Raw genomic sequence first — 27448 nt, 5'->3', positions numbered from 1 at the left:
ATGAACCACTGTGGCACTAAAGAGACAGACACTAAAATGTAAATTGTTCCAGGGGAACTGCTTCATGGCTGCATCACATGACTGTGTTGGATTTGGTGAATGCATCCCTGCTCCTGCACCTGCTACATGAACTGATGCTGACTGCCTTCCGCAGACATCAGACAGCCAGAGATGTTCACTTCTGACATCCTAAAAATGGATTTGTTGGATTTGGCCCTGCAAGTCAGAATTTCAAGCAGCAAAATTAATTTCACAAGTCTGCATTTTCTCATAGTTACATCAACATGGCAACATTACATGAGCATGGTGATATAAACTGAAAATGCTATGAAGGATTATTCTCAACATGTTTATAACCTTCCACATATTTACATTCAGTATTTCAGAGACGTGAAATGTGCTCTGGAAAGGTAAACAACAGATACACAAATGCAGGGATTTAACAAATGCAACAAATTTAATATAACAAAGATCCAGAATACATCATTTGAATTTCTAACAGTAAAAGATTCAGGACACACTTTCTTCTTTTTACAATGTATGTGAGCCAGAGTCAGGATATAAATCCTGTTTCTTCCAACAATACAGAGACAAACATGTAGAATTATTTACAACTAGCTGAACCCGGAGGGCAGATCCAGACAGACGTGGGAGAAATGTTTTTCACTCGAGTCCCAACATGGAAGGAATATGAACTCATGTTTCCATGCCTGTCTAAAGACTCATACTCTGGAAGATGGAGATACTTCGCCCAAGTGCTACCTTAAAGAACCACAATGTCAAAGAAGTCATTTCATCAAGGCTGCAGATTGTTTCTCAAACAGCAGCTCCCCATTTTGGAATCACAGTCTTCTTTTTTTTTTTTTGTGACGATATAATAGAATACCACACAGGACGTTCATGAAGTGACCCCCCCACAGAGTGATATGGTAACAGATCAAAACCGATTTGTGCTGCATGAATAACCTTTTCCAGCACCAACATCACACAACCACCAAAGGTAACCAAAAATGCACTGGAACCACTGCTTGAATGGTAACAATTTAAGCCTTTTCATACTAACTAGCTCCACAGTGAAACATTTTCGAGTGTACAGTGCTCTGACTTGGAAAAAATATTGGAAAAGCAAGTGTTGTATTGCTTATTTTGACCGTGTTCTGCCGGCACCAGCCATACTGGTGACCCCCAAGTTCAGACTTCATATTCTAGACATCTTGCAATGATGTCCTGCTGGGCCTTTTTGCATATAAAGCATCTTTAAACATTTTCCAACCAGTTCAGGGCCAAACATAAGAAACACAGCCTCTCACATTTTGGTCCACTGTGATGAAAACACAAGCGCTCTCTTCCATGTGGAGGCTGACCCAAGACAGGTCCACCTGTGACCCAGTTTGGGGCTCTGAAATATAGTTCATGAAACGCTATTTTTATAGGGAAGGTGGGTGCCTTTTGAGGATTTCTAGAACTGCTGCAGGATGAGTTTCTTCTTGTTGTCGTGGGAGAACTTGTTGGAGCGGAAAAGGTCGCTGTCGTAGAACGCCGACAGGTTGTGGATGTTGATCTGTCTGGCCTATGAGAGGAGAGGAGAGGAGATGATGGAGGGAGAGAGAAGTGAGGGGTGCAGAAGAGATTAGACTGATTACAAGTATGGCCCTTTACTCTGAAACATTTTGCCTTTGTGTGTCTGAGCCTCTTATTCCTTAGTTCACATCTGTCTCATATCTACAATTGGGCACGTAATACCGCTCCTAACCAAAAGGTGGCAGTGCACATTTAACCCCTCAAGACATTTTGAGGCATGTCTGTAGTGTTTTGTGTTCAACAAATGTTTCAAACCAGCGATTTCTTTCCCAGTGTCATCACAGGTAAGTTGAACCCCTGTCAACATTTCTCCATGTAATACCTGCCAACAGCCAGCAGATGGCAGTAGATACCTCATATAAAGTTCAGGGCTCCCAGTACTTCTCATGGTAAGCACTTTAGATCCAAATAGTCATTTAAGTTTTCTTCAATTGTCCCTCTACTGAATGACGTATGACCTCAAACTCAACGAATACTCAACAGCAGGCTGGCAAATTAACTTTTTTGTCCGAATTTGAACAGCCACTCAATTTGTTTTAAATGTATACATTTTTTCTATAAAAGTTATGAATATAGTTTTCTTTTTTTATTTTCTGATGACATCCTTGCCATTTTCTGCTAATGTTCCAGTAAGTTTTTGCTGATTTTTTCCACTGCCTTTTTATCCCATGTTTGTGTAAGAAATCAGCTGAATTTACTCTTTCAGAGGGATAAATGCTTCCAGTTAAGTTAAAGTTAAGTTTTTTGTCCCTAAGACGCATTTACCTTCTCCTTATCTGAGACATAAATTCAACAAAGACCATCATTTCATAAAACCCCCTCATTAAATAATCTTTTCTTTGGTGATGATACTTTGTTTTCACTGTTTGCTGTTTTTTTGTAGCTTAAGCGGCCTTTTCCCACCATCTCTGTATCACTACAGAACTGCAGGCTATTTCTTTTCACCTGCCACTGTGTCCGGTGCACTTAAAAAAACACCACTGCAAATATCTGCCCACATTTGGTGGGTAGGTGCTAATTAGGTACCGTGCTTTTCACGTACCTTGTCCTGCAGGTCCTTCTCAGATATCTCGATGGTGTCGCTCTGCGCTCCGTATCGGTTCCTCTGGTAGGCCACCTGCTCGGCCACCAGCTGCTTGAGGATGAAGAGCAGCAGCTCGTTGTTGTCGCGGCGGAAGGCCAGGTAGCGGGCGAATGTCTGGACAGAAACAGAAAGATGTGTCAGCTTCACGAGTATTCAATCAGGAAAGGTAAACACACAAATACAATGTCCACCCACCTTCCTCATGCTCCTCATGACGCTGAACTTCTGGGTGTCTATGAAGCTCTCCAGCATGACCCTGATGGCCATGTTGACGTCGTCCTCCAGCACATAGTCCCTCAGGTGCATCCTGGCGTGGGCCTCGGCCATGCGGATCATGGACTCGATGTGACGGACCGTGATGGGGATGCTGCCTGTCGCCTGTTAGTGGAAGCAAGTCAGTATGAATGCTGTCTTTTCCTTCTCTCATTGAGAAGTTTGACTTGATGCTGCTTAACAAAGCAACAGTAAGCACGTTCTGTGTGCTTTAAAAATGGCTGCAGTGTTTTTGTCCATTTACTACAATTCATGTAAACATGACATGACTACCATTTTCCAAAGCATACCACACCAAGGTAGTGCCTAAATTTGTCTCAGTTATGTTACTGTTACATGGACATTTAGTTTATTGCCTGCACTGAACTGAATTTTTGCGGCAGGACAAGTCAGTTTTCCCAGTTTCAGCGCTCACAGCTCCTGAGCTTTGTGTGCTAAGAGGCTCACAGAATAAAGAGGACTCACCATCGACTCTTTGCGGAGGTCGCTGTAGATGCGAGCCACTTTGTCTTGGTCCATCTGGTTCAATTTGGGATGAACCTACACACACAAAAACACATTTTAATTCAACTGGTGGGTTAATGAAAAATATACTCCATCCTTGTTTTACAGCATCCTATTCAACATCTTATCATATGTAACATTATAATATTTATGATTTTATTTAATGCAGAAAACCTGCTCCCTGCAAGGGAAACCTTCAGGTCGAGAACTTGCTTTACACACAAGCTAGACATGAAACCCATAATCTTCACAGAAACAGAGTAATCTCAACTGGCCTGTGGCATAGATAGATAGATAGATAGATAGATTTTTATTGTCATTGCACAATCATATATACGTATAATAATGCAACGAAATTAGGGCTCAGTCCTTTCGGTGCAGGGGAGAATAGAAAGCATCGTGCATCTTGCTAGTTGAATAGCCAAGTCCAGTAATAGATGGCTGCAGCCATGTCTCTGATATCAGAAAAAATGCAACAGTCACGGAAACACTTGTTGGATGTGCAAGCACATCATTTCAATACTACATGTTTCATTTTGGGGCCAAAACAACAACTCATTTTTACTTTATCATTTCAAATACTCTAAAATATAGAGCATCCAGTTTGGACCTAAGTGACCACATGATCTTTAAACAAAAGTTTACTTGTCATATTTGTTTCACCTGACATCTGATGTTGGAATGAAACCATATTACTGTTAAATGTAAACAAGCACAGTATCAATTACAAAGTGACCTTTATCCAGAGAAGGCGCTTGAGGTGTGTTGATGTGCATGACTGAAAACACAAAGCTGTGAGTGAATGGCTGTGTGTGTGTGTGTGTGTGTGTGTTCGCACCCGCTCCTTGGCGTAGATGATGTACTTCTTCAGCAGTTCTTGGGGAATAGGTGGCACATCTGACGTGTTGGGCAGAACCATTTCCTCCAAGCTGGCCACGCCGCCTTCCTTGTTGCTAGGGTGATGTTTGATGTGGGAGCCAACCACGAAGCGTGCCAGCATCTCATCCTGGTTGGAAAGAGCACCAAATCACAAGCTGGAAACAAGGAGGGAGCCCCCAGGGTCCACCCCACATCTCTGTTTAATATTTAGCTTAATTCAGACTCATTCCTCTTGGTCTTATTTCACTCTAAATAGCATGTCAGGATTTTAGAAAAGGATGGGATTTTACATTTTACAGATTATTTTCCTTGAGTCATTAAAGGTACATTATGCAAAATTCACATTTTCGTGGTTCTTATCTTTAAGTTTTAATTATATATTATTATATATTATGACAAACATGAATGCACAAATCCTGCTCTCTATCACAAAACACCCAAGCCAACTGCAAGGTAACGTGAGGTGGGAGTGCGTGTGTGTGTGTGTACCTGCACGGGGTCAACGGTGTCTCGGACCACACACAGAACGTCAAAACGCGACACGATGGGCTCGGTCAGATCCACGTTCTCAGAGAAGGTCAGGGAGGGGTCGTACCTGCCACCTGTGAGGGGAAAAAAAAAAAAACACCGCTGGCTGGTTATTTACGGCAGTTCTGTCTCATAAGACAACAGTGCAGTGTGGTGGGAGCTCTATGTTTTCAACTTCATTTACACAGAGGTACATTTTTAGTCCCTATGAGATGGGCTTGTTCCCTGCTTTTAGGTATTTTAACTTGAACTGTTCTGTTATGTTGCAGTTGCTGGGCAGATTAAAACACTGACAAACACAACTGATTCCTGCTTATTGGAAAATGATTTTGCCTTTTCCAGTTTATTTTGTTTTCTTCAGTTACAGATATGGTGATGTATCAGAGCTGATTATCTTAAATGTGTTGCAAATCGCAGAATTGCCTGCATCATGACACCAACGTTATCATGGGTAAAATATCGCGATGGTATCGTGTCAGCAGTGAGCCAGTGATTTCCACTGGCTCACTGCTCACTGTGGAACGTCAAAATCCCAGCTTGCAGCTATATTTAACCAACACCATCAGCAGAGTCCTGCTCTAAAAGATACTCAACTGGCACAACATTTTGGCTCTTGGCAGCTTCAGTCCAAAAATATCAATCAAACCCTGGCATGCACCAACAGGGTTGGCTGTGCCTCAGGCTGTGTCCCACCAGCTTTGACTGAAACTCTCACTAACACACACCATGAACTGCACTTACCGATAGGGTTAGAAGCAGCGATGACGGTGCATCTGGCCTGCAGCGAGGTGACGATGCCGGCTTTCGAGATGGAGATGCTCTGCTGCTCCATGGCCTCGTGGATACTGGTCCTGTCTGCATCGTTCATCTGAAGGAGAGGGGCAGCTTACAGGAGCGAATGTGCAGCCCATCATGGGTCCAAGTATATTAGTTGTGTCTGTATCACTCATATATGACCACTAGGAGGTGTAGTAGGGAGTTAAAAAGGTTTTTAAAAACTGGTTAAAAAGTAGAAGGAAAAGGAGAATCTCCATTGAAAACAACTGCCAAAAACAAAAAGTAGAACTCTTATGAGGAAAGCATAGAAAAACACTCTTTACTGCCATGAAATTGCTTTCCTTTATTTCTTGGGCGAGACACGAACAGTGGGGAAAAAAATAGGAAACTACACTACGATGCCAGGTTAACTGAGGTATAATGAGGTAAAATTTTTCTACTATTAATTACGAACTGCTCGACAAACCCCTGCTCACCTTATCGAACTCGTCGATGAGGCAGACGCCGCGGTCGGCCAGCACCAGGGCTCCAGCCTCCAGCGTCCACTCGCGGCTCACTGGGTGTCTCTGGACGTACGCCGTCAGACCGACGGCCGAGGCCCCCTGTCCCGTGGTGAACACCGCCCGGCTCGCCACCTTCTCCACATACCTGAGGGTGAGAAAAGAAATCACAACTTCAGATTCAGGATTCCAAGGGTTTCATTTTCATAGTTGTACCTTTTTCCTATGTTGAATTTATTTTTTAAAAAGTCTGCTGTTTCCTCCCTTGTAAGATTTGTGGTAAAGAATGCAGGGCAACTTTGTTGTTGATGCTATAAATGATGAATTGTAAAAAGATCTTATTGATTAGCAATGTTTTCATCAAGCCACCTCTTTCTGCATCAAGTTGTCTGGACAATCACTTGATTATTGATCGGTTTCTGTTTTCAGTTCACAAACGCTTTGTTTACATTAATGTTCATTGCTCAATAGCTAAAAAACAGATTGTTTCATCCCCTAAAATGTTATTTTCCATGTTTTTAGAGGTCTAGATAGTTAATAGCTTGAACACTTTCAGTGATATACAATTTTACTTGCATAGCAGCAGTCACTTAATCAAAATAGGCATCAACTTTTAGAATGGTGGCTATTTCCTTTTGAAAGAAACATGCTAAGTGCCACCCTTTCCTGGTAGACACACATGTCTTTATCCTCACTGCCACTGTAAAATGCATATGTGAATATGGAAAACACTTTTTCCCCCCATTCACAGTCAGGAACTGGGCTTTCCTAGACATTGATAATGGTTTAACTGAGTGATATTTTCCCTCTCACCACCAGATGCGGTGGTCTCCATGTTTATATCTATCAGTTGTTTGGTACGTACTTGAGAAACTGGGACTTGGCGGTTCCTGGGTCTCCACACATAAGAACGTTGATGTCGCCACGCACCTTGTGTTTTCCACCTTAAACAGAAGGGGGTCATATTTAACAGAGTGGCTAGGAGGTTGGCCTGAGAAATGCATAAATATTACATCAATATCAAGATGAGGCTAGATAAGGCCTGAGACTTTGGTTACCGTTATATCACAAATGGCATTCATGTTGTTTTATCCTGGTTTTAAAGGCTGCATTAACTGGATGACATTTAGACTGTTCTAGCTGAGCTCTTATCATATTCACATTACTTATGATTGTTTATCAGAAATCTTGTGTGTAAGTATGTTATGAATATATCAGTAGACATCCCTACAATACTGGTATAGAAATATTTGGATAAAGACATTGTGATATTTGATTTTGTCCACATCACCAAGCCTGATTGGGAGTACACACACATTTACATTACTGTATATGTCACGTCCTACTTGAATTGACTTATGCCTCCTTAACATTAAACATCTAACCTACCAAAACAGAGTACAAGAAAACAACTCAGAAAGCAGTCAACAAGCTAAAAATATGATGCAAGAAAGTCAGAAAGACAACAGGAAGAGGGAGAAAGGGGAAATTAGATTAAAATTAACAAGTAAAGAAACAAGATTAGACAGAGATTAAAAGTTCTTCCAAGACGAGTTTTCCATGTGGCTACAGAAGGAGTTTAGCCGTGTACCTGGGTTTTTGGGCTCTCCTCCAAACAGAGACAGGGCCAGGGCTCTCTTAATGTCCTCGTGACCGTAGATAGACGGTCCGATGCTGGCAAAGATCTGCACGACACAGAAAATGATAAAGTTAAATGACATAAGCGGAGATCCTGCTCTCCTCTGAAAATGCAGAGGGCCACCAAAATGTTACACCTTAGAAACTGGGACATTTTCCTGCCTCTCTCCTGCTCTCTTTTTTTCTTTTGGCAGATATTCTGTCCGACATAACCTTTCCGGGGACACAGCGATACTCTCAACACAATGCTAGAAATTGAACCTTCTCCTGCTGTGCAGTCTAAGCTGTGTGTCTGCCAGCCTCACCCGCTCTCCGATGCGCTCGTCCTTGGACAGAGCCACGATGGCCTTGACATCTTCGTCCGTCAGCTCGGCCATGGCGACGCCCTCGTCACGGCGGGCGATGTGATTGGCCAGGATCACTGTGGCGAATACTGGGAAGCCATTGGCCATGTTGAGAGAGCCATCGTAGTTGTTGTGGTAGATGCCTGTCAGCTCCTGAGGGAGGGGTGGCAAGGAGCAAGCCAGACGTTAGCGAGGAGTTCATGGGCCCCGTGCAGCTCCGCTCTCCTCCATTCACTCATCTACTCATCAGTTATCAGACACACGGAACTTATTACTTTCAGGTGCTAGTGCTGCTTGTCTGCCATGGCCAAAACTTTCTGCGGCAGTCCAACATTCAAAATCCGCTGCCCATAACAGTTGTTGTACTTATGTGAGAGTTTTTTGTTTGCAGATTTGTAGATTTCAACCGAACCAGTTTCAAAACCAGAATTGTGTGAATAAAAGTAGAAGTCCTGATAAAAATACCAAGAAAGGCATTTTAGTCCACGGTGGTAGATCCCCATTTTATTGATTTTTACACTTTAAAAAAAATATATAAATTCACTCACTGAAAAGTGAAAATATAGAGACCATTTTTGTTTCTTTCTGGTAAATAACTAGAGTTGGCCATTGGTAGAGGGATTCCTTCTTTTTTGATATTTTTTCTAAACTACCCCACACAGTTTGTAGGCCATGAGCCTGCAAAAAATTCAATTACAATATAAGTTTTGATTATTCTTTGTGATCTGGCTCTTTGTAAAATGTCTCAAGGTTTTTGTTCAAGCTTTTGAAAATAAATGTTTTTCTTTATCATCTCCTCTTTCCAAAACCACTTACAATCTCGTCTCCTGGTTTGCAGCTGTCCACCAGGTCGGCCAGCAGGATGGCGTCTTTAGAGCGTGGGAGGCGACCGGCCGCAACCTTACCGGGACTTTCCTGGATGGTGATTCGCTGGTAGTTCTGGTACACTGTCTGTAGTTGGGAGATGATTGGTTAATTCATTGAGGAAAAAAATACAGGCAGATTACTTGATCACTGGTTAAATCATAACGGAAAGAAAACTGGTGAGCTGAAAAAGAGGGGGAGGGGCCCTGTGTGAAGAACTGTGCTGCTCTCACCTCCTCCATGTTGATCTCGAACGGCCCCAGTGACTGACACTCTGGACAGGAGCCCGGCTTCACCTCCTGGTTCTGGGACTGGAAGAAGGGCCCTAGGATGAAGTTACACTTGTTACAGTTATACTTGACCATGCCCAGCTGGGGCAGGACGCTGGTGCAGCTGGTCACCACCCCACTGGTCCGGATCAGCTGGTTCAGGTGGAGCTGCCTGGGGACACGGAAACAAAAAAACCTTTTACTGAAGTTACTGATTTACTCGTTTTATCAGCTCACACTGTGGCCATTTGGCTTTGTGTTATTTGTGCTTCACAGCATGAGGCAAACTGGCTTTACATTTTTGCATACAGAGATTGTGTTTCCAAATTTTCATCTCCATTTTATAGAGGGAAATTGTAACAATTTCAACATTCTGTACCTAAGCGAGCGCAGCTCCTCAACCAGTGGCAGGTTGCAGATGCGGACATGGATCTCGTGGGCGATGCGGTCATATTTGGGGTACATGGCCAGGACCACCTCTTTAGCTGCCTCATCAAAAACCTGCCAGTCACAATCAAGGTCATGGATGACTTAATATTTTGCTTTCAAAAAGGGGAGAGCAAATGAAGCATACCTTACATATGTTGTGATTTTGACTTTATACTGCTCCTCACAAAGGCTTTCATTTGGCACTAAGTGCATAAAGAAGCTGAGAAGAAACAAACAAACAAAATAACTGCAGTACACTGACCTTGATCATCTCAGCTGGAGCCTCGGGCAGGAAGTAGGCCAGGACGTGCTCTCTGGCTGCCAGGTCTTCATAGTTTACAACCAGACTCTCTTTGTTCTCTGGAATAACGGGTTGGGAAATAAGTCAAGATTACTTCCATTCAAAAAACAACACGCTGCTGTTGTTTGGGTCACGTTGCTTAATTCACTTTAAAGTCAATGAAACTGAGACCAGGTGGCAGAGCTAAGCTACCTTTGCACATGTCGCTGATCTTCTCCTTGAAGACGTTGTGGCCGTTCTCGTCCACGTGGGTCCGCAGGAAGTTTTTAAACCGATTGTAAATCTCCAGCCTGGGGGCCGCCATGGACACCCACTCCCTGACCGAGTGGCCCTGAGCGGGACAGCGACAGTGTTCAGCAAAACCACAGAAGTCAGCAACAGAATAAAGAACCATGCAAAGGGATTCAACCCTGCAAATATATGCTGATATATTTTCACTTTAAGACAGGAAAAAAGGAAAGATTATTTTTACATTCATATCACTATTTTCTTACTACTGCTATAATTAGCATTATTATTACTATTTAAACAACAAATATTTTCTTAGTGACCATGCTTTATCCAAATATTCTGAAAAGGCAAATGTTTCCTTTTGCAATTTTTCAATATTTCAATTATTTTCAGTTCCACTGAAAAATAATCAAGATCTTCCATATTAACCTTATTAAACCAACATTCCCTCAAGTTAAAGTCAAGGACAAAATAAAACAAAATGCATTACATTTAAAATTTCATTTAATCCACATAAAATGCAAACACCAATCCATTTCATGGTATTATTACTGCACTAATGTTGGTAACATTGCTAACCTTCATGTCCTCCAGATTCTCGATGCTCTCTATCATTTCCTCATCCTCGCCCTCTCCAGCCCCGCCTTCTGCTGCCCGCTCAGCCAATCGCCTTCGCCGAGCTGCCGGGCGCTCATCATCCTCATCTTCACTTTCTGGAGAAGGGCGGTATTGATAAAAATATAAGTTACTGATAATGAGTAACAATAAAAAGGTGTTGGCCTTCAAAAGCGGTCATGTCATCTATGCTGCTTCCAAAACATGACATGCATTAGCTCATCCCTCCTGCCATTCTTCTGGAAACATCCATCCACCCTTCCATCTACTCCACAGAGCACTCACCATACAGCAGGCCTCTCCTGAGGCGTCCGCTGATGCCCTGCTCCCTGTCCCTCCTCCTCATGGCCTCCTCGGCAGCAGCCCGGGCTCCAGGTGACAGCTCCGACAGGTCCTCATCATCCAGGTCCAATCCCTCAGCCTCGTACTGATCCAGCGCCGGGATCGCACGGTAATCCCTGGACACGCCGAGAGGGGCAGAGAGCTTTAGACGGCATTGTAGGACACAATATGATTTTTTTTCCACCATATTGTTCAGCTCTAAATCCAACATCAGACTGATCCTGCTGATTTTCACTCCATTTTCAAAAAAATATTGTATAGAATATTTTGCTCGAGATACCACAATATCAGGATTACAGAATTCAGATTTTGTTTAAATGGCTCCAAACGTTACTGCTCACTCCCTCACCTCTCCATCCCATCTCCGATGAGTTCCTCTCCATCTCCTTCATCTTCCTCCTCTCCAGGCAAGGGTCCCTCCCCCAGCAGCCCTTCAGACTCGTCCTCGAAGGGGGGCAGGTCTCGTCCAGGGCTGGAGGTCAGGTCTCCTCTCCTGGAGCCTCGGCTGGGGCTGGTGGCCATGTGGTACGACTCTGAGGAATCCTGTCGGACACAGACGCAACAGATCAGGCTCATTTGTCTGGATTTTAAGAGTCCAAACTGCCATGTACCCATTTTAGATTGAGATTGTCATCATCTGTTAAGTTACCATTCTGCACATACTAAAATGTGTATGGTTCAGTCTGTAAAAATGTTAGTATTTTGTCACTGAGAGACTAAAGTCACTGTCTTGAAAAAGTTCCATAATGTGTGTTTATTTTGTGCTTCATCACCTGAAATCCATCATTTGGTATCTTTCAACTCAGAAAATCCATTGTGTATGACAGTATTATGATTCTGTCACCCACAGAATTTATTCAGATTATGAATGGTCCACATTGGGACAAAAATCTGCACTTGCACACATATGTATAAGATGTAATATAGATGCCCTTGTAGCTGCTAATCTTACAAACGGAGGGAATCCAACAAACAAAACAATAAAAAGGTAGTTATATAGTTAACCAAGGCGGGTGACCATGTGATGAGACCTTAAGAAACAACAGCATCAAAGAAAAGGATACAACACAACGCAGATGGATGCTATCAGGATTACCAAACACAATCCAAATGCTTGTAAAAATTGCCTGCAACTCTAACTACAAAATGATCCTAACTTTATCGTCCCACAGGGGGAAAGTGCTGCCCACAGGCTGCAGACTAACATGTATGATACAACAGAAGGACAACCCATGTGACACAGCACAAAAACATACAACTTACATCTCTTTTAAGACACAACACCTAAAACACACAGCCATTACACAGTTTAGACAATTTTCAGAGGTGCACTACAAACCAAATAAATATTACATACCACTCATGAATCCAATATTAACACGAGTGTGTGTGTGCTCTACATAGGAGAATATTGTGTGTGTTAATAAAGTGAATGAATCCTTTATTATGCTGTGTATATTTGTCATGGTCTCCAAGGCAGCAGCCAACATTAAAGCTAAGTCGTTAATTATGTTAGCCGAAGGACAATGACCACATGGCAACTGTTAACTAACTTAATTAATACAGCAACACGGCAGACATAACACAAGGTAGGTCAACTATATTCAGCCGTACAAATTGCCTACTGCATGACACAATGATATTAGGGAATATTTTACTAATTTACTGCAAAGTCAACTTTCTAAACTATCTACAGAGAGAGTAACTTCAGCTGTGGTCGTGTCTGTCACTGCCGTGATAAACACCAAGTGCACAAGTCAACCTTTATTCCTCACAACCCCGGAGGAAAACAACTCAAACATCTTATAACCTCCTCCTCCGACGACTACAATAACCTCGAAAATATCATATCTCTGCCTAAATTCATCATTTTCACTCACCGCCATTGTTTCACGTCTGTATTTCTCTGCTTCTTCCAAGCAACTACTTCTTCCTGCCGGGACTCACTTTTCGCGCGAAATGACCACGTGATTCATAAAGCCCGCGAAAAATCATGAATATTCAACGCGAACGGGTAGACGTCACCGCGTCGTCATTGGTCAGTCTCAGCTCAGGGGCGGGGACTTCACGTGAGGTGGTTTGCTTTGTGTTTCACTGCCTGTTCAGCTCAGACGGCGGGAGGGTCTACGAAGGAGCGGCGTAAGAAAACGGGGCGGGTTGGAGAGCAAAACAAGCGCACCCCTCTGTTGACATGGCGCGAGATAGTCTTGGAGGGTGGAGTTTATTTCCCGGGAATACTTGGGCCGCATCCGAAAATGTTTCACTGCGCTTTTCTCCCTGGAAACTGTGAGGGCGCGTACCCAAACTTTTCATTCTTCCCTATTCCCTTCCCCTCTCTCCCTAAAATTCATGTGCTAGAGAAAAGTAATTTGGTTGGAAATGCACGATCCTAACTCATTTGGGAATTTACTACAGAAAATAAATTAAAAAGACAAACAAAAGCATCATGTCATACAAACAAGAGCTCAAGTCAAGTCACCAGTGTCTCCTTGCATGGTTTATGAGCACATTTCCTGAATATACTAAGGTTTATGAATATGTGTGAATTAGAGCATAAAAAACATTTAACCCTTTATAGGGCAAGTGACTATTTTTGGTAATTTCAGAAATTTTACATATCAGGCCCATCCCCTGTCGCAGTTAGTTCAATAATCATTTGGTCTTCACCCAGCCAATCAGCAAAGATCGCTCTACATCCCAGGTCACATGATTGTGGCATTTGACCAATCTCAATGGCTTTGATTTTCTATTACAAAATGAAAATTTTAGAAAAATCTTATAGAAGTAATAAAGTCCTGTCATGTTCTCTAATAACAGTCTAGGGTTGTTTTTTTGAATTTCAAAGTATTTCAATGAGTGCCCTATAAAGGGTTAAAGTGAAGCAAGTTTATAATACTTACAATTATAATTATTAAAGTTCATCTTTCAATATTTCTAAAATGCATTTATAAAGGTGTCATTTTTTAAACAGTTGTATTATGATTAGCTTTAATCTGGTCTTATGATTAATTTTGGGAGAAATGTTTTAGAATAAAACACCTCATGTGACTATGTTTTTTGCTGTGACCAGCTTTATGTTTTAAATGTAGCTTGGAAGCTGCTGGAAAACCAAGTGAAACTCTGCAATAAAAAGCAGTCAATGCCTCACAGTACGCTTCAGGTGAAGAAACACCAGTGGACAGAGAATGGAAAACAAAAAGAGTAAGCCAACACCTGAATTTTAATAATCATCGTCACTGATGACATGTTCATTCATTAATTCATTCATCCAACATACCTTTGCCCTTTCATGTAATAAAACAAACACATTAACATATATTTATATACAGTATCAAAACAACATAAGAGCTCCTCTATTTTCTGGGGGAAAAAAAGAAAGAAAAGACAAAATAAACTCTCAACACAAAGTTTTCAGTGCACCATATAAATAAATATTTCGATGGAATTAGCCGTTAATCCACTCATAGGTTTCACAATGGCCACCGTGGAATAACATAAAAACAAAACACAAAACAAGCAACATGAATTACATTCAACAAAGCAGAGAGCAACAGAGAAGTCAAGCACAATGGGCTCTTGTTTCTGTTAGTCAATATTGTAAGTGGGGACAGCGAGTTGAGATGAGCTGAGACTTGTGCGTGTGTGTGTGTGCGTGTGTGTGTGTGTGTGTGATGGTCTCACAGCTTTAGTGTATTTTAACATGGATACCAGTACAGGACAACAACCGAGGATGACACGCCTGATCTTTTCCCCCTCACATCCATCTGCTGCTGCTGCTGAGATCATTTCAGCAAGTCAAGAGCAGACTCTCTGTTTTGTTTTTCTGATGCTGCTGCTTTAACATCATTTTAAAGTCAGCAAATGCCTTCATCTTAACATTAAAAACTCATTCATGTTTTGTGAACTCCACTCCATGTTCAGTCTTTATCATGATTTCAACCAAAAACTAATAGTTTGTTCTTTTAGCTCTTATTCATTTTTAATAGCGAAGTTAAAAAAAAAAAAAAAAAACTCTCAAGATTTCTGATTACTGGTGCTTGGGGCTTGTTTAAAGAGCATGAAAGGCAGAAATGCTTCAGTAGCGTACCATGAAATTAAGCACTTGTCTCCCATTGATCATCATTTGAAAAGTTCTCGGCTGTACTGTTTCTTGAAATCCTTAATTTGAGTGTCTGTTTTTTCCACCCCAGCTTTTACGAGTAATGTGCCCAACTTGACAGTTGGGCACATGAGGGACTCCTTCAATTCGTCTGACACTGGCCTTGCAGAATCAGACATGTAGTGTGTGATAAGGGGCGTGTTTTCAAGTCATGAGGGAAAGATGGTTGATATGAGCTTCCTGTTATACTGCCCATGTCAGCTGTAAAATTATAATAATTATAATTATTATTAACAGTTCAGCAACAAGGAAATGTCTCAAGTCTGACACAGGGAATGGCAATTCAGAACACTAAGAAAATAAACATTTTGTTTTTCATAGTGTTTCAACATCTCGACTTTTAAACAAAAGCTCCTTGCTAGATTTTTCAGCTGCTGTAAAGCGTGAACTGCAGTGTGTTAGGTTTGTTTGTTAAATGCAAAAAGGCTGAAAATAATCATCACCAAGGGCAACTTAAGTCTCCAGAACACTACAGATATTTTGTAGAAACACTGGAACAGCTCTTGATTCATTAGGTTGCTCCAGTGATTATAACCATTTGATGTCAATGGGCCATTAACGTCTAAATGGCTAAATGTTAGGGTACGGTCATGACTGTGAGCTACGAAAGCATCTTATGCAGAATTTAAGAATGGAGGTCACTTTCCTGACCAAGTAAACCGAGTAAACATTCTGCTAGCTCAAATATCACCAATAAGCTGCATTTCATTCATCATCCTGAAGGGGCCTAAATTTTTCACTGTTGTCCACTCGCTACAGTTTACAGATGAGCTTACAGTATTCCAGTGTTCAGCCTCCATGTGGCTGTCTACAGACATTGGCGTGTATCTATAAAAGATGCAACATGAGGAGTCTGGACGTTGTCTTTTTTTTTTAAAGCCATCATTAATTCCACAATAATTCCTGGAACTAGATTTTGTTGCAACATTAGCCTACAAAGTGTGCTAGCAGCAGTAGTTATGTGCAGTTTATTCAGACATCCACCAGTAACCATGGTGGATGTCTGAATAAACTGCACATAAAGGAGCTACAATGCGCAGACCTTCATCTATCTTTGTTGCAGCATTAGCCAAAACTCTGATTATAAATTGTAAAGGTGTCTGTTCCTTGTCAGAATCAAGAAAGGGAACACTAAAAAGCCATTAGAAGTATTGAAAGGACCATACCAGTGATTTTGAATGTTTAGTGTAATATCTATAAATGCACATATGGTTTGTTTGTACAGCTAAACTTTTCCCAAAGCAAGCAGCTGCATTTTAGAACTCAAGAATTATTTGAAAATCACATCAACTGAACTTTCAGAGACTTCAGACTTTCTGCACACCAGTATCACATCACTGCAATAAAGTTTGTCCACATTAGTTTTCTTCAAAGCAGCAGCACTGTTGTGTTTTGATGACTTGAAACTGGGTAGAGTAAAACAGTCTCCCCGCTGGAAAATAGTTCCCGGGGAAACTTTACACAGCCAATCATCAGTTCTGTGGTTTATGTACGGTGATGATGCTGTTTGCCACAGAAGCAGAACATTATAAGCGGCCATTTCCATCAAAACTACAAATTTGAAAATGGAGGGATTTTGATTTGCAAAATGGTTTGTTGCAAAGTAAAATGTGGTTAATAATGCACCTCAATCAAAATCACTGGTATGGACCATAAAAAACAACAACAACAACAAAAAAACAACAACACAACAACACACTGGCAATGGACAATTGCCAGGCCAGCTTATAGGACCATGTTTATAGGACCAGATTGTTTGTTTGGTCCAAACAAACTTCTAGTCCTAGTCTCACCTTTTCCCAAACTCGAGCAGCACAGTTGATGGTGCTTGCATTTTGTCATTCTTTTTTTAATGAGAACTACTGGGGCCTCGGGTTTAAGTGTCACAGCCCCCTCTAAATCAATGGCTCTGTCAACAGGTAGCTGAAGGTCTCACAGCTCCATCTAGTGTTCAAAGCTGTGCACCCTGAATTCAGTTACTGGCTTGACTCCCACAAAGAAGCAACACTGAGTTTGTCACATTTAAAATTACAAGAGAAAACTGAGAAAAAAAATGTTATGGTGATGATAGCACTCATTAAAAAAAAAAAAAAAAAAAAAAACATCGTAAGAAACTAACGAGACAGCGAAAAAAAAACAAACCCAACAGACAGTAACTGAGGGTGGCGGCATGGAGGCTACAGATAGATATCAGGAATCATCAAATCATTAAGTTGTGTGTCCGTTTAGCCCGAAATCCTGAAAAAAAAGGTCTTCTTCAGAAGGCAGCAAGAGGAGTTAGAATTTAAAAAAAAAATATATATATATATAACTCTCCAGAAGACAAAGCAAAAACAGGGGGAAGGTGTTCTGTAGCAATGCTCGTCTGGCTGTCTGACGAGGCAGGAGGATGTCAAAGTCCTACATCCCATCCTGCTCATCTGCATGTGTGTGTGTAATGTGATAGGGTGTGACTTCTTCTTGTACCGAGCACACTTTTCTGCGTGTGTGTGTGTGTTAATGTTCTGTTTGAGGAGCTGCTTGAAAGCCGTCATTCCTCTACTGTTTGTTCCCTTTGAGGACGAGTGTGACCTCAGAGCAGTTTCTCCTCTTCTGGTAGAAGCTGGGAGCCAGATAGTTTGTGTATGAGCGTGTGTGTGTGTGTGTGTGTGTGTGTGTGTGTGCATTTGTGCGGTTCTATTTAAGGACCAGTGTGGCCTCAGAGCCGTCTTTCCTCTTCAGATACAGCCCGTGGGTGAGGTGGTATTCTCTCCTCAGGTAGGCGTAGAAATAGTCCGAGACCAGCAGGATCTGGAGGGGAGAGAAACAGGTGAGGTGACGTTCACTGTCACTGTAAAGATGGGAATTAGGAAATTCCATCAAGAACATGCAGTGGTGGAAACTAACATACTATACTTTTTTTTTTTTTTAAGGAAAATATTATTTCTTCTGGAGTATTTATCTCTCTTTTCTTCAATACGTTTTGAAAGTAAAATTGCTGCCGACTACAAAAATCTCTCTTTTTGCTTTTCATTTCTTAACCTGAATACCTCTCTGTATTTTTCTAATGGTTAACATCATCAGCAAACATTCTTTAAGGGCCACTTAAATTTTGACTTTGTTTTGCAGACATTGTGAAGAGTAGAGTGTCTGGGAAAAGATTTATTTTATAGTGTTTCATACAGAAACTGGCTTTCAATAAGTTCCAATAAATATAAGAATAAAAAATGGCTTTTTATTGAAATGTTGTATAGCATTTTCAGCGAGCCCACATGGCATGAAAAAGTCTCAGATGGCCTGCAGATGCATGTCTTTGGCACTGCTGATGCAGGAGGCAGTGATCATTTTAATGAACACAGAAAAATAACCCTTTTATATACAATTTGCCTTATTTCACTTTACCAATAATAGGTATTCTCAATTAAACTAAATATTACAATATTTCCAGTAATCTTCTCGATTTAGTCCACTTTGCAATGAGGTCTCATAGCAACAGACACATCTCTTCATTCTGTTTGGCTGGTTTCTTTAAACTATTCAAGAATGGATTTCCAGCAAATGAAAACATCTTAAGCGCTCGGCCTTCTCGGGTTCTAGCTCAACTTGTCAAGATACACCACCATAATTAACAATTTCCATGACTTTCCAAAAGTTTAGAGATATTTCATTATATCCAAAAACATTTACAGTCCTGTAAAACACGTCAAATTCCATGACTTTTCCAGGATTTTCATGACCACAGAAACCCTGAGATTTACCAAACAACAAAATGCTAGTAAATTTTTGACTGATTGGTTTATCATAGAAGTCACTTAATTCACCGCACCTCTGCTTCAACTTCATTCAACGTGTCTCTGAAACTGCACACTCAGCAGATAAACATATCCAAATTTCAGCTTCATGTCTGCTCCCACCCAGACGGTCCTACCTGTGCCACGTTGAACAGCAGCGTGATGGCGTAGTAGAAGTTGGAGTTGGCGCTGCCGGCGTAGATCCAGAGGTGCCAGAGCACAGGGAACAGGGCAGAACAGGCCAGCAGGACGCAGGACACCAGGAAGACGTTCCTCAGGACTGGACAGAGAAAGCAAAGAATAAAATTACTTTCCTGCTGCTTCTGCTTTATTATGGATTTAAAGTTCATGCTCCAGAAACTAGAACAGAGGTGCTGTCTGAGGTAAGAAGTGAGACCATGACCTGGCACTGCACTTGAACATGAGACATTTTATTGCAAGCGGTTGTATATTCATTTATTTATTTTTTAATTGGGTTAAACACCAAAATATCAAACAGTAATTTCACTTGACAATAAGATTTCTGCTTTAATGCCCATCAAGGTCATTTATTCACAGCATTCTCAATGTTAGCTTTGAAGAAAAGCTGGCATGGCAAAATCTGGTGTCTGTTTTCTGTTCACCCGACCAAGAAATTTCTTTCAGTGTCACAAATGCAAGAATGGTAATTCACTTTCATCAGGATCTTTTCATCTATCTACAGGAATCAATAGTATCACTGGATACTGGATTCCAACATTGCCCTGATACAAAGAGAAAGACTGAAGATGTATCTCATATATGAATCTCTAAATAATTAGATCATGAACAATAATTCTGTAGACGTTTTTCACAGGAGTCATTGTGACATAGCAGGTACACACGGGTATTAATAATCATGTTTAACTGCTATTTCAGGTTAGAGTGGCCCCTGTGAAAACGATCTTTTAACTGATGGATTCATTAAATTTATTCACTCATTCTCACTTGTATATGAGTTTAAATAAGGGCAAACCATACACCGACTGACTAACTGATGTATGTATAACATGGCACATTAGTTCAACTCCACAACAAGTGCAGCCTCAAAGTTATAAAGCAACTTCTGTTTTAGGACTACAACCTAGGACAAAAACAGGGACAAAGGTGGTACCAAAACCAAGATGACTCTGATGAAAACTGTCAATCTGTGTTGTCTGGACAAAACCTTTCATATTTCCACTTACATCTGTAGAGGTGACTCCAGACGGGCAGGAAAGCAAGGTAGAGGGCGATGTCTCCCACTGTGGGGTAGGACTTAAAAATGGAGATCACAGCTAACTGCATGAAGATTAGAAACACCGGGTGCTCCCTGCAAAACACACACACACACACACACACACACACACACACACACACACACACAAAACAGGAGTTAGCATGACTGACTATAACAAAGGAGGGAAGAAAGCAAAAAGAATCCTTGCTCGAGGTGATGGTGGACTTACTTGAGTTTGATAGACAGGGGAATGGTGTAGAAGAAAACATTGATCTGGAAGACGCAGAGGAAGAAAAGGCGGAAATGTTCAAACATCTCGGCGAAGAAATACCAGAAGAGGCCGATGTTGGGCGTCAGGTCTGGCACTGAGAGACTGGAGGGAGAGAGATGACAGTTGTTTACACCTTTCCAATGGGCATAGGAGACAAACACATGCAATAAAGCTACTAATGTTTTTTTCAGGTTTTCAACAGACAGGCATGACACCAAAGGCAGCACATGAAGACCCACACAAAATCTAATCCCTTTACTCTAAATTTAAAGTGATAATTCAGATTCTTACCCATATAGTGGTATTTTCTCCTCCATGTCTGACCTGTCAGCTCATTCTGTCACTAGAACGAGCGCCTCACTGAGACTGCTCCTCTCTGCCAAACAAAACAATTTCTTGCAGTGACACAAAGCTGAAAAAATGTTTTGAAGGATACACAACAACACACATTTGTTTGGGATTCATTATTGATGCTCTTTTCGCCCCTCTTGCTTGCTAACTGGTGAAACGACTCTGTTTTGGTATCACTGTGCAGTGGCTTCATGCATCAGGTGCATAAACAAACATACAGCGTTGAAGCTGTTGCATAGTGATGCAGAAACAAAGTAGTTTCACCAGTTAACAAGCGTGAAAGCTAGAAAAGAGCATCGATTATGCATCCCAAAAAAATGTGTGTTATTGTGCATCCTTCAAAACATTTTTTCAGCTTTGGCTCACTGCACGAAATTGTGTTGTTTGGTGGTCCAACTCCACTTCATTCATTTTGCAGAAGAAAAGCCTCGGTGAATCGCTCGTTCTGCCAACAGGGAAGGAGTTGACAGGCAAACTTGGAGGATCTATTACACTCATATGAAGCAGCAAATACCACAATATGAGAAGGAACCAAATTTTTAACCAGCAACAGGCCCATTTTAAAGTCACAGCTGACAACATGTGCTCCAATCGTAAGTTTGGCACCTTTTTAATCTTATTATTGTGGGAATATTTGCTCATCACAAGGATGGATGTAGAGCACACAGACACGTGTGCTTTTCCAGTTGTTTGAATTTCCCGTTTGAATTGGTCGGATCTCGACCAGTCAGATGGACAAAGTGTTCATTCACTGTCCTGAGGCTTCCAGTATCTTGACTGAAAAGGCCTTTCAGAGCAGGAGAAACACACCCAAATAATAAACAAGGCCTCACACTATCAAATCCCCAATTTTCTGATAGAATGCGGGAATCCAGTCGCCTTTTCATCTCTGTCTGTTTGTCCCACCCACACATTCTAGGCATTTGACTGATGCCTGTGCACCTGAAACTTTGGAATTTTCTCTGCATCTCTCACAACGTGTAAAAATTGTAGCTCTGGTGGTAGTGTTTTCCTCTACCCATTTAACTAAACAAGGCCACTCTTCCTCCATCCCTCTCCTTCACTCCTCTCTACTTTCCCCTCCCTCCACCCCTCTGTCCCTCACATGAAGCCGTAGACGGACGGCAGGAAGTCCCAGGTGCCCAGCAGGAAGAAGGACAGGCAGATGATGACGAACAGGCTGCCCAGGTACATGAAGGCATACTGAAGGGTGTACCACCAGAAGCTGGGCCGCCGAATGTTCACCGGGATGTACAGACGCTGCAGAGAGAGAGAGGAGAGAGAGAGAGAGAGAGAGATGATACATATCTGGCATAAATTCAAAGGAAATAAGATAGAGTGAGCAAAGGACAGAAAAAATAAAAAAGAGGCAGGGTAGTGATGGAGGCATAGTGACAGAGTGTGTGCTTATACACACCATACCTGTAGCAAATACAGCAGTGCTGGTGCAAAGAGTGTAAGTGGGTAGACTGACTGATACGTGGCCAAAGCCAGGAAAATGGCACTCAACAAGGCACTTCCTGCAACACAGTAACAAAAAACATTCAGATAAAATCACCTGATCAAGTCTGAAATCCCCTCTTTCTTACATGATCTCTATTTGCTGTTAAAAATACAGCGGAGGAACACGGACTGTACCTTTAATTGTACAGAGGATGAAGAGCGCAATGACAGCGTTGTTCAGTCCACAGGTTGACTTGGCAACGCAGGACAGGATGGTGAACGGGTTCAACAGGTAACTGTGGGAGAGGGAAGGGGAGGGTCAAACAGACACATGGTATCTTGCACCTCTTGTCCCTTGTCAGATGTTCTCGGTACTTAAAACATGGCTACTTGGACATGAGCAGGATTTTACAAGATGCCTGTTTTCAGAGGGCTGTGGTACCTCTGTCATTGTCAGTTTAGGGTGTGATCGTACATATAGTTTTCACACGACTGCACATGCAGAATATTGATCACTAGTTAGATCCATTCTGATGAGTTACTCAGGGCTTCTGGGCATTTTAGTCGATAAACTCTCCAACACTGATACATCATTTTAGGCCTGTATTGACACTGATACCGACACCAGTAACATGGAGTCACAAGTGGCTTCTTTACAGGAGCGTTTTCTGTCATCCCACCAGGTCAGACATTTGTTATGTTGTCTTTCCAAGCATGAGAAAGTAGAACATTGGCATAATCTGTTTTGTTCACAGTGTTAATGTGTAAACAGTGTTATTTTGGGAGCTGTTTTTTTTATTGGAAGTGAATGGAGAGAGAGAAGTACACTATTGTGGCTTACCAGAGGAGCACAGAGGAACTAATGAGGATATTTCACCACCATGTGGACTCATTTCAAACCCAGGGAATTAAACAACGCAACACTCTACCAAAGTTCAACTCTGCGTTCACAAAAATGTGGTACTTACAACATGGCTACTTTCAGAGGAATGTAATACATTTCTTTGGGGCTTCTGATCAGCTCCAGGCAGTCCAGGGGGTAGCGGTCTGCTTCCAAGGCATATTTCTGCTTTCTGAACTGAAACAACATATCATGGCAGACCAGTTATGTCACAACACTGGAACTACAAGTAACAGGAAAATGCTGCACACCAAAAGCAGCAAGAGATCACACACTGGATTTTATTAGGTTTTAATGGCTTATGACTCAATGTATTATCTGCAGAAACTATCAAGTTTATTCATCATACCTTTATCACTTAACATTGGTGAAATATACAGTTTAGCTATTTATTTTACTTTTTTATATTTGTGAATATACTGTACAGGTTTCTTACCACTTGTTTGTTGTACTCCTTCACTGCAATGTAGAGAGCCACAGCCGTGATCCCATCTGCAATCTAGAGAACGAGACAAAGAAAGAGACAAAGACTGTCTATCAGGTCTATCATTCACTACCCATTTTATGATCAAAACTGACCGTTTGAAGAAATAATAAAAATACACAACAGAATCCCTTTTCAAATCACTGGAGGCAAATGCACATCACGGGGAAAGCACTCCTACAAAGTACTCCAGTGTTGTGCAGAATCTCCAACATTCAGTCAAGGTAAATACTGTAAAAAACGTTTTCATTATGTTCAGAAGACAAATTCCTACAAGTGCAATTCATTTTTGTCCTAAATTCTTTTGTTCCAGCACAGAAAGAGAAATCAGCATTGCAGTTCATATAACACTTACAGATATACAGATAATTTAAACAGGCCCAACATGTCATTTTGTCATCGACAGGAGCACACAGAGCCGTGGTGATTCCAGTAAAACAGAGGATACAAACTTCCTACTCACCATAAAGGTTATCTCTGCGTAGTCCACCAGAAAGTGAAAGAGGTAGATGATGAGGGGTGTCTGACAGAGAGAAGACGACATGTGGCATTAGAGCAAAAGCACACACAGGACTCACATAGAGCTAATCGGTCTGACAACAAAAGAGCAACAGGAAGTGTTTTGCGATGAGGTGTTGTCCTTTACTTCCTTTATATACCCACTCTGCCTCAACCTGCCCCGTCTATTTCTACTTCCAAGAGAAGATGGGTGAACTTGTTGCTTTCAATCAAAGGTGGTCGTCTGTGCATGTACAGTAAACAGTAAGCTCACGATGTAGTTTGTAAACACTGGTATATCTATGACTGTGGCAGCACGCCTCACTCAAAATGCAACCTGTCATGTGGCTGCATAACATTTTGACTCTCCTCTCAGTGGACAAATTCAGCTCTCTGCCTCTTTTACATTGGATTTCTCTCTGAATGTGTGTTATAAGTCTGTGTAAAGCGGCAGCTCTTTAAATGATGTTGACTGTTAGTGTTTTCGATGGCTAAAAAAAAATGCTGTGCCATCAAACTCCACTGTAGCAGCACCGGGAACAGCATCTTGATGTGACACCTTGTCATCTACGTTTAGCAAAATACACCACCGAGGAACAAACAGAGCGAGAAATGCAAAGTAACTACAGGAGGTTTTCTTATTGTTTTGGAACTGATTTGATTGTGTCTACACTCACAGTGCCTGCAGGCGTGTGTGCTTTTTGTGCTTGTGCTGGGAAAGCAGTGTGTATTTCTGATGAGTGTGTGTGTGTGTGTGTGTGTGTATGTGTCACCTCATGGAACACATCTCCGCTGTAAGGCGAGATTCCCAGGTCCAGCAGAGCCAGACCCTCCACCACTGAAAACAAAACACAACAAAACAACTGTAAACATCAGCACACTCCAACATGCAGCAGCAGCTCGTATAATGTTGTCTCTGCCTTTTTGAGACGGCCAAACAGAAGGAAATATGGCAACAAATTGTCTCTTCTTTAAGTGCAGTTTCACAGCAGGGTGTCAACAGGTATCTGAGATTTAAATTGAATGCTTTTTATGACCCTTTCAAGACAAATCTTCACCAAATTTAAAGGCCCACTTCTGCCTTTGTAAAAAAAAAAAAAAATGGCAAAATTTAAACCTCCAGAAAGTGACTATAATAAAAACTGTTACCCAAGTTTATGAGTCAGGTACTTAAGTATCCTGTTGACTAGCTAAATAGCCCTTTAATTAAACACACACACACACATCCCCATCCCCTGTTATTAATCAAAGTTTTTGCCGGAATCCTGTTTTCCCCTCCAAAATGTCACATGAACTATCAGTGGTTCTCTCACTACTACAGGGGTGGTTAAGTTTGGTGAAGGCATGTTATATGCTACAGTCATCCAAAACACAAATGTCTAAAATGTTGATATTTTTCATATGTTTTATATGGCTAAGAAAGCCTGGGCTCAAACAGATCCAAAAGAAACACTGGTGCGTGCAAAATGTGCCCAGGACACTGAGAACATACTGTCATGTTAACTTGTCCCCATGACATTAGGAAAAGTCATGAAATACGAAGCAAAGAAACAATGTTGATCATGTATTTAGACATGTTTAACAGTGCATGGGGTCAAACTGGCACTGATGATAATAGGAGTTCAAAGACAATTGAAGACTATGTGACAGGGCATCATATTGAACACATTAATAAATGCACATTCTTACAAAGGAAACTCAAAAGACGTGTTAGGTAAATGCAGGAGCCCTAAACAAGGAGCATTACTGCAACAGATGCAGTGGCTTTATCTGATAGACACGATGCCACAGATTTTGAAAGCCGACTGTTTTTTGAGGTTGGGGATATTTCCTTGTTCAGCAGTCTGCTGTTACAACAAGCTAATAAAGTATTCATGAAGGGAGGGAAGACACTCTGCCTTTGTACTAAGAATGGCCAAACAAATTCAAAACACTCTTCGCAGGCTAGCCGCATTATTGTGGAGGAGGCAGCTTGAAAAGTGAGAGAAATGTGTGAAACGCTAGCTTGCAGGACGCCGAGCCACTTGAGTCGGTGAACCCGGCGAGGCGGCTCTCCGGCTGCACAGGAAGCAGCCAACACAGCGCCGCCCGAGCGGGCACAGCGTCCGCCCCGCGGCCCGGCCCCGGCTCACCTCTCTTCCAGGCGTTCAGCGGAGACACCACCTCCACCCGCTCCGCTATTAAGTCCGCCAAACTGGACCTGAAGAGCGCTGCGCGGATCGTAACGGCGACAACCAGAAGTAGAGTTAAGGGAGCCGCCATCTTGACAAGGAAGCTGTCGCCGTCCTGCGAAAGGCACGACGGGAAATGAAGTATTTCGACGTAAACACATATTTTGCCCTAAAAATTTAAAGAAACACGCCTTAATTTTAATTGTGTGAAATGTTTGATCAATTGTTTCTTTAATTTCAGTTACAAAATAAATTATTGAATTAGTGAGTGGTATCTGAGCCTGTATCTGTGCTGGAACATATTTATATCCAGGTGATTAATTTAACCTGTGGGTTGTGCTTAGCAGATACATGGTAGCTGCATGTCTCTTCCTATCAAAATGTATATTTTTGAAAACTGTAAACAAAACTAATTATTCCTGTCAGTTTACGGTCAAAGTGGATGCTGATTATATGGACTAATATGACAAGTGACCACAGATAATATACATAAACCTGTGACTTAATAGCTGCACAAGTAGCCCCCTTTTCTGCTGAAATTTGTGTGTTGCAGTTTTTCTTTCTTTCTTATTTATTTTATTTTATTTTATACCATTTTATTTTTTAACTGGCAAGTCCGAATGCTCAGAAATAAAACTTTTCTCACGCTACAGTGAGAAATTCATCCTGTAAGGAAACAGTAACTCTGGCGTTGTGTTGAAAACAGAGATGCATGACATGTGTTTAAGTGTGGACATAAAGCCACGTAGTGTTAATCTCATCGTCTTCAGAATATTTCAGAAATCCATACGATGTCAGGTCAGTTGTCATGTGTCATGATAATGGCTTGTGAGAAATAGCAGGGCCTGTGGAGGTTGCTTCAACCTCACCACAGTTTTTGGCGAACAGTCGCCACTGATATAAGAATGTAAACATTGGCACGAAATGGGGTAACTCTAACGAAAAGATAAAAACACATGAATGTAAAAATGTGTGAAAGTTAGGTTCAGATATGTGAACTTGCA

General features: G+C 41.6%; 2 protein-coding genes across 2 annotated transcripts; both read right to left on the bottom strand.

The window, feature by feature from the left end:
• Window positions 1-438: 438 nt before the first annotated feature.
• mcm2 (minichromosome maintenance complex component 2) lies at window positions 439-13126 on the bottom strand. Its single transcript, XM_030052545.1, has 20 exons — window positions 13040-13126; window positions 11509-11702; window positions 11103-11275; window positions 10782-10915; window positions 10164-10302; window positions 9933-10030; window positions 9621-9742; window positions 9206-9413; window positions 8925-9059; window positions 8070-8261; window positions 7718-7811; window positions 6992-7070; window positions 6103-6274; window positions 5591-5717; window positions 4811-4923; window positions 4281-4448; window positions 3404-3478; window positions 2861-3043; window positions 2624-2779; window positions 439-1570 (listed from the first exon to the last, which is right to left on the bottom strand). Exons 1-20 carry the CDS (start codon window positions 13043-13045, stop codon window positions 1460-1462), a joined length of 2679 nt encoding a protein of 892 aa, XP_029908405.1. The 5' UTR covers window positions 13046-13126; the 3' UTR covers window positions 439-1459.
• A 1235-nt stretch (window positions 13127-14361) lies between these two features.
• pigu (phosphatidylinositol glycan anchor biosynthesis, class U) lies at window positions 14362-26545 on the bottom strand. Its single transcript, XM_030051706.1, has 12 exons — window positions 26406-26545; window positions 25047-25111; window positions 24239-24298; window positions 23728-23790; window positions 23359-23468; window positions 22586-22686; window positions 22370-22467; window positions 22053-22207; window positions 20555-20698; window positions 20294-20418; window positions 19226-19368; window positions 14362-18108 (listed from the first exon to the last, which is right to left on the bottom strand). Exons 1-12 carry the CDS (start codon window positions 26533-26535, stop codon window positions 17995-17997), a joined length of 1308 nt encoding a protein of 435 aa, XP_029907566.1. The 5' UTR covers window positions 26536-26545; the 3' UTR covers window positions 14362-17994.
• Between the last annotated feature and the right edge of the window lie 903 nt (window positions 26546-27448).

This window comes from Myripristis murdjan, chromosome 5, assembly GCF_902150065.1.
Source record: "Myripristis murdjan chromosome 5, fMyrMur1.1, whole genome shotgun sequence".
NCBI lineage: Eukaryota > Metazoa > Chordata > Actinopteri > Holocentriformes > Holocentridae > Myripristis > Myripristis murdjan.
The sequence above is the reverse complement of the archived record's forward strand: the minus strand, read 5'-3'. Positions and strand labels throughout refer to the sequence as shown.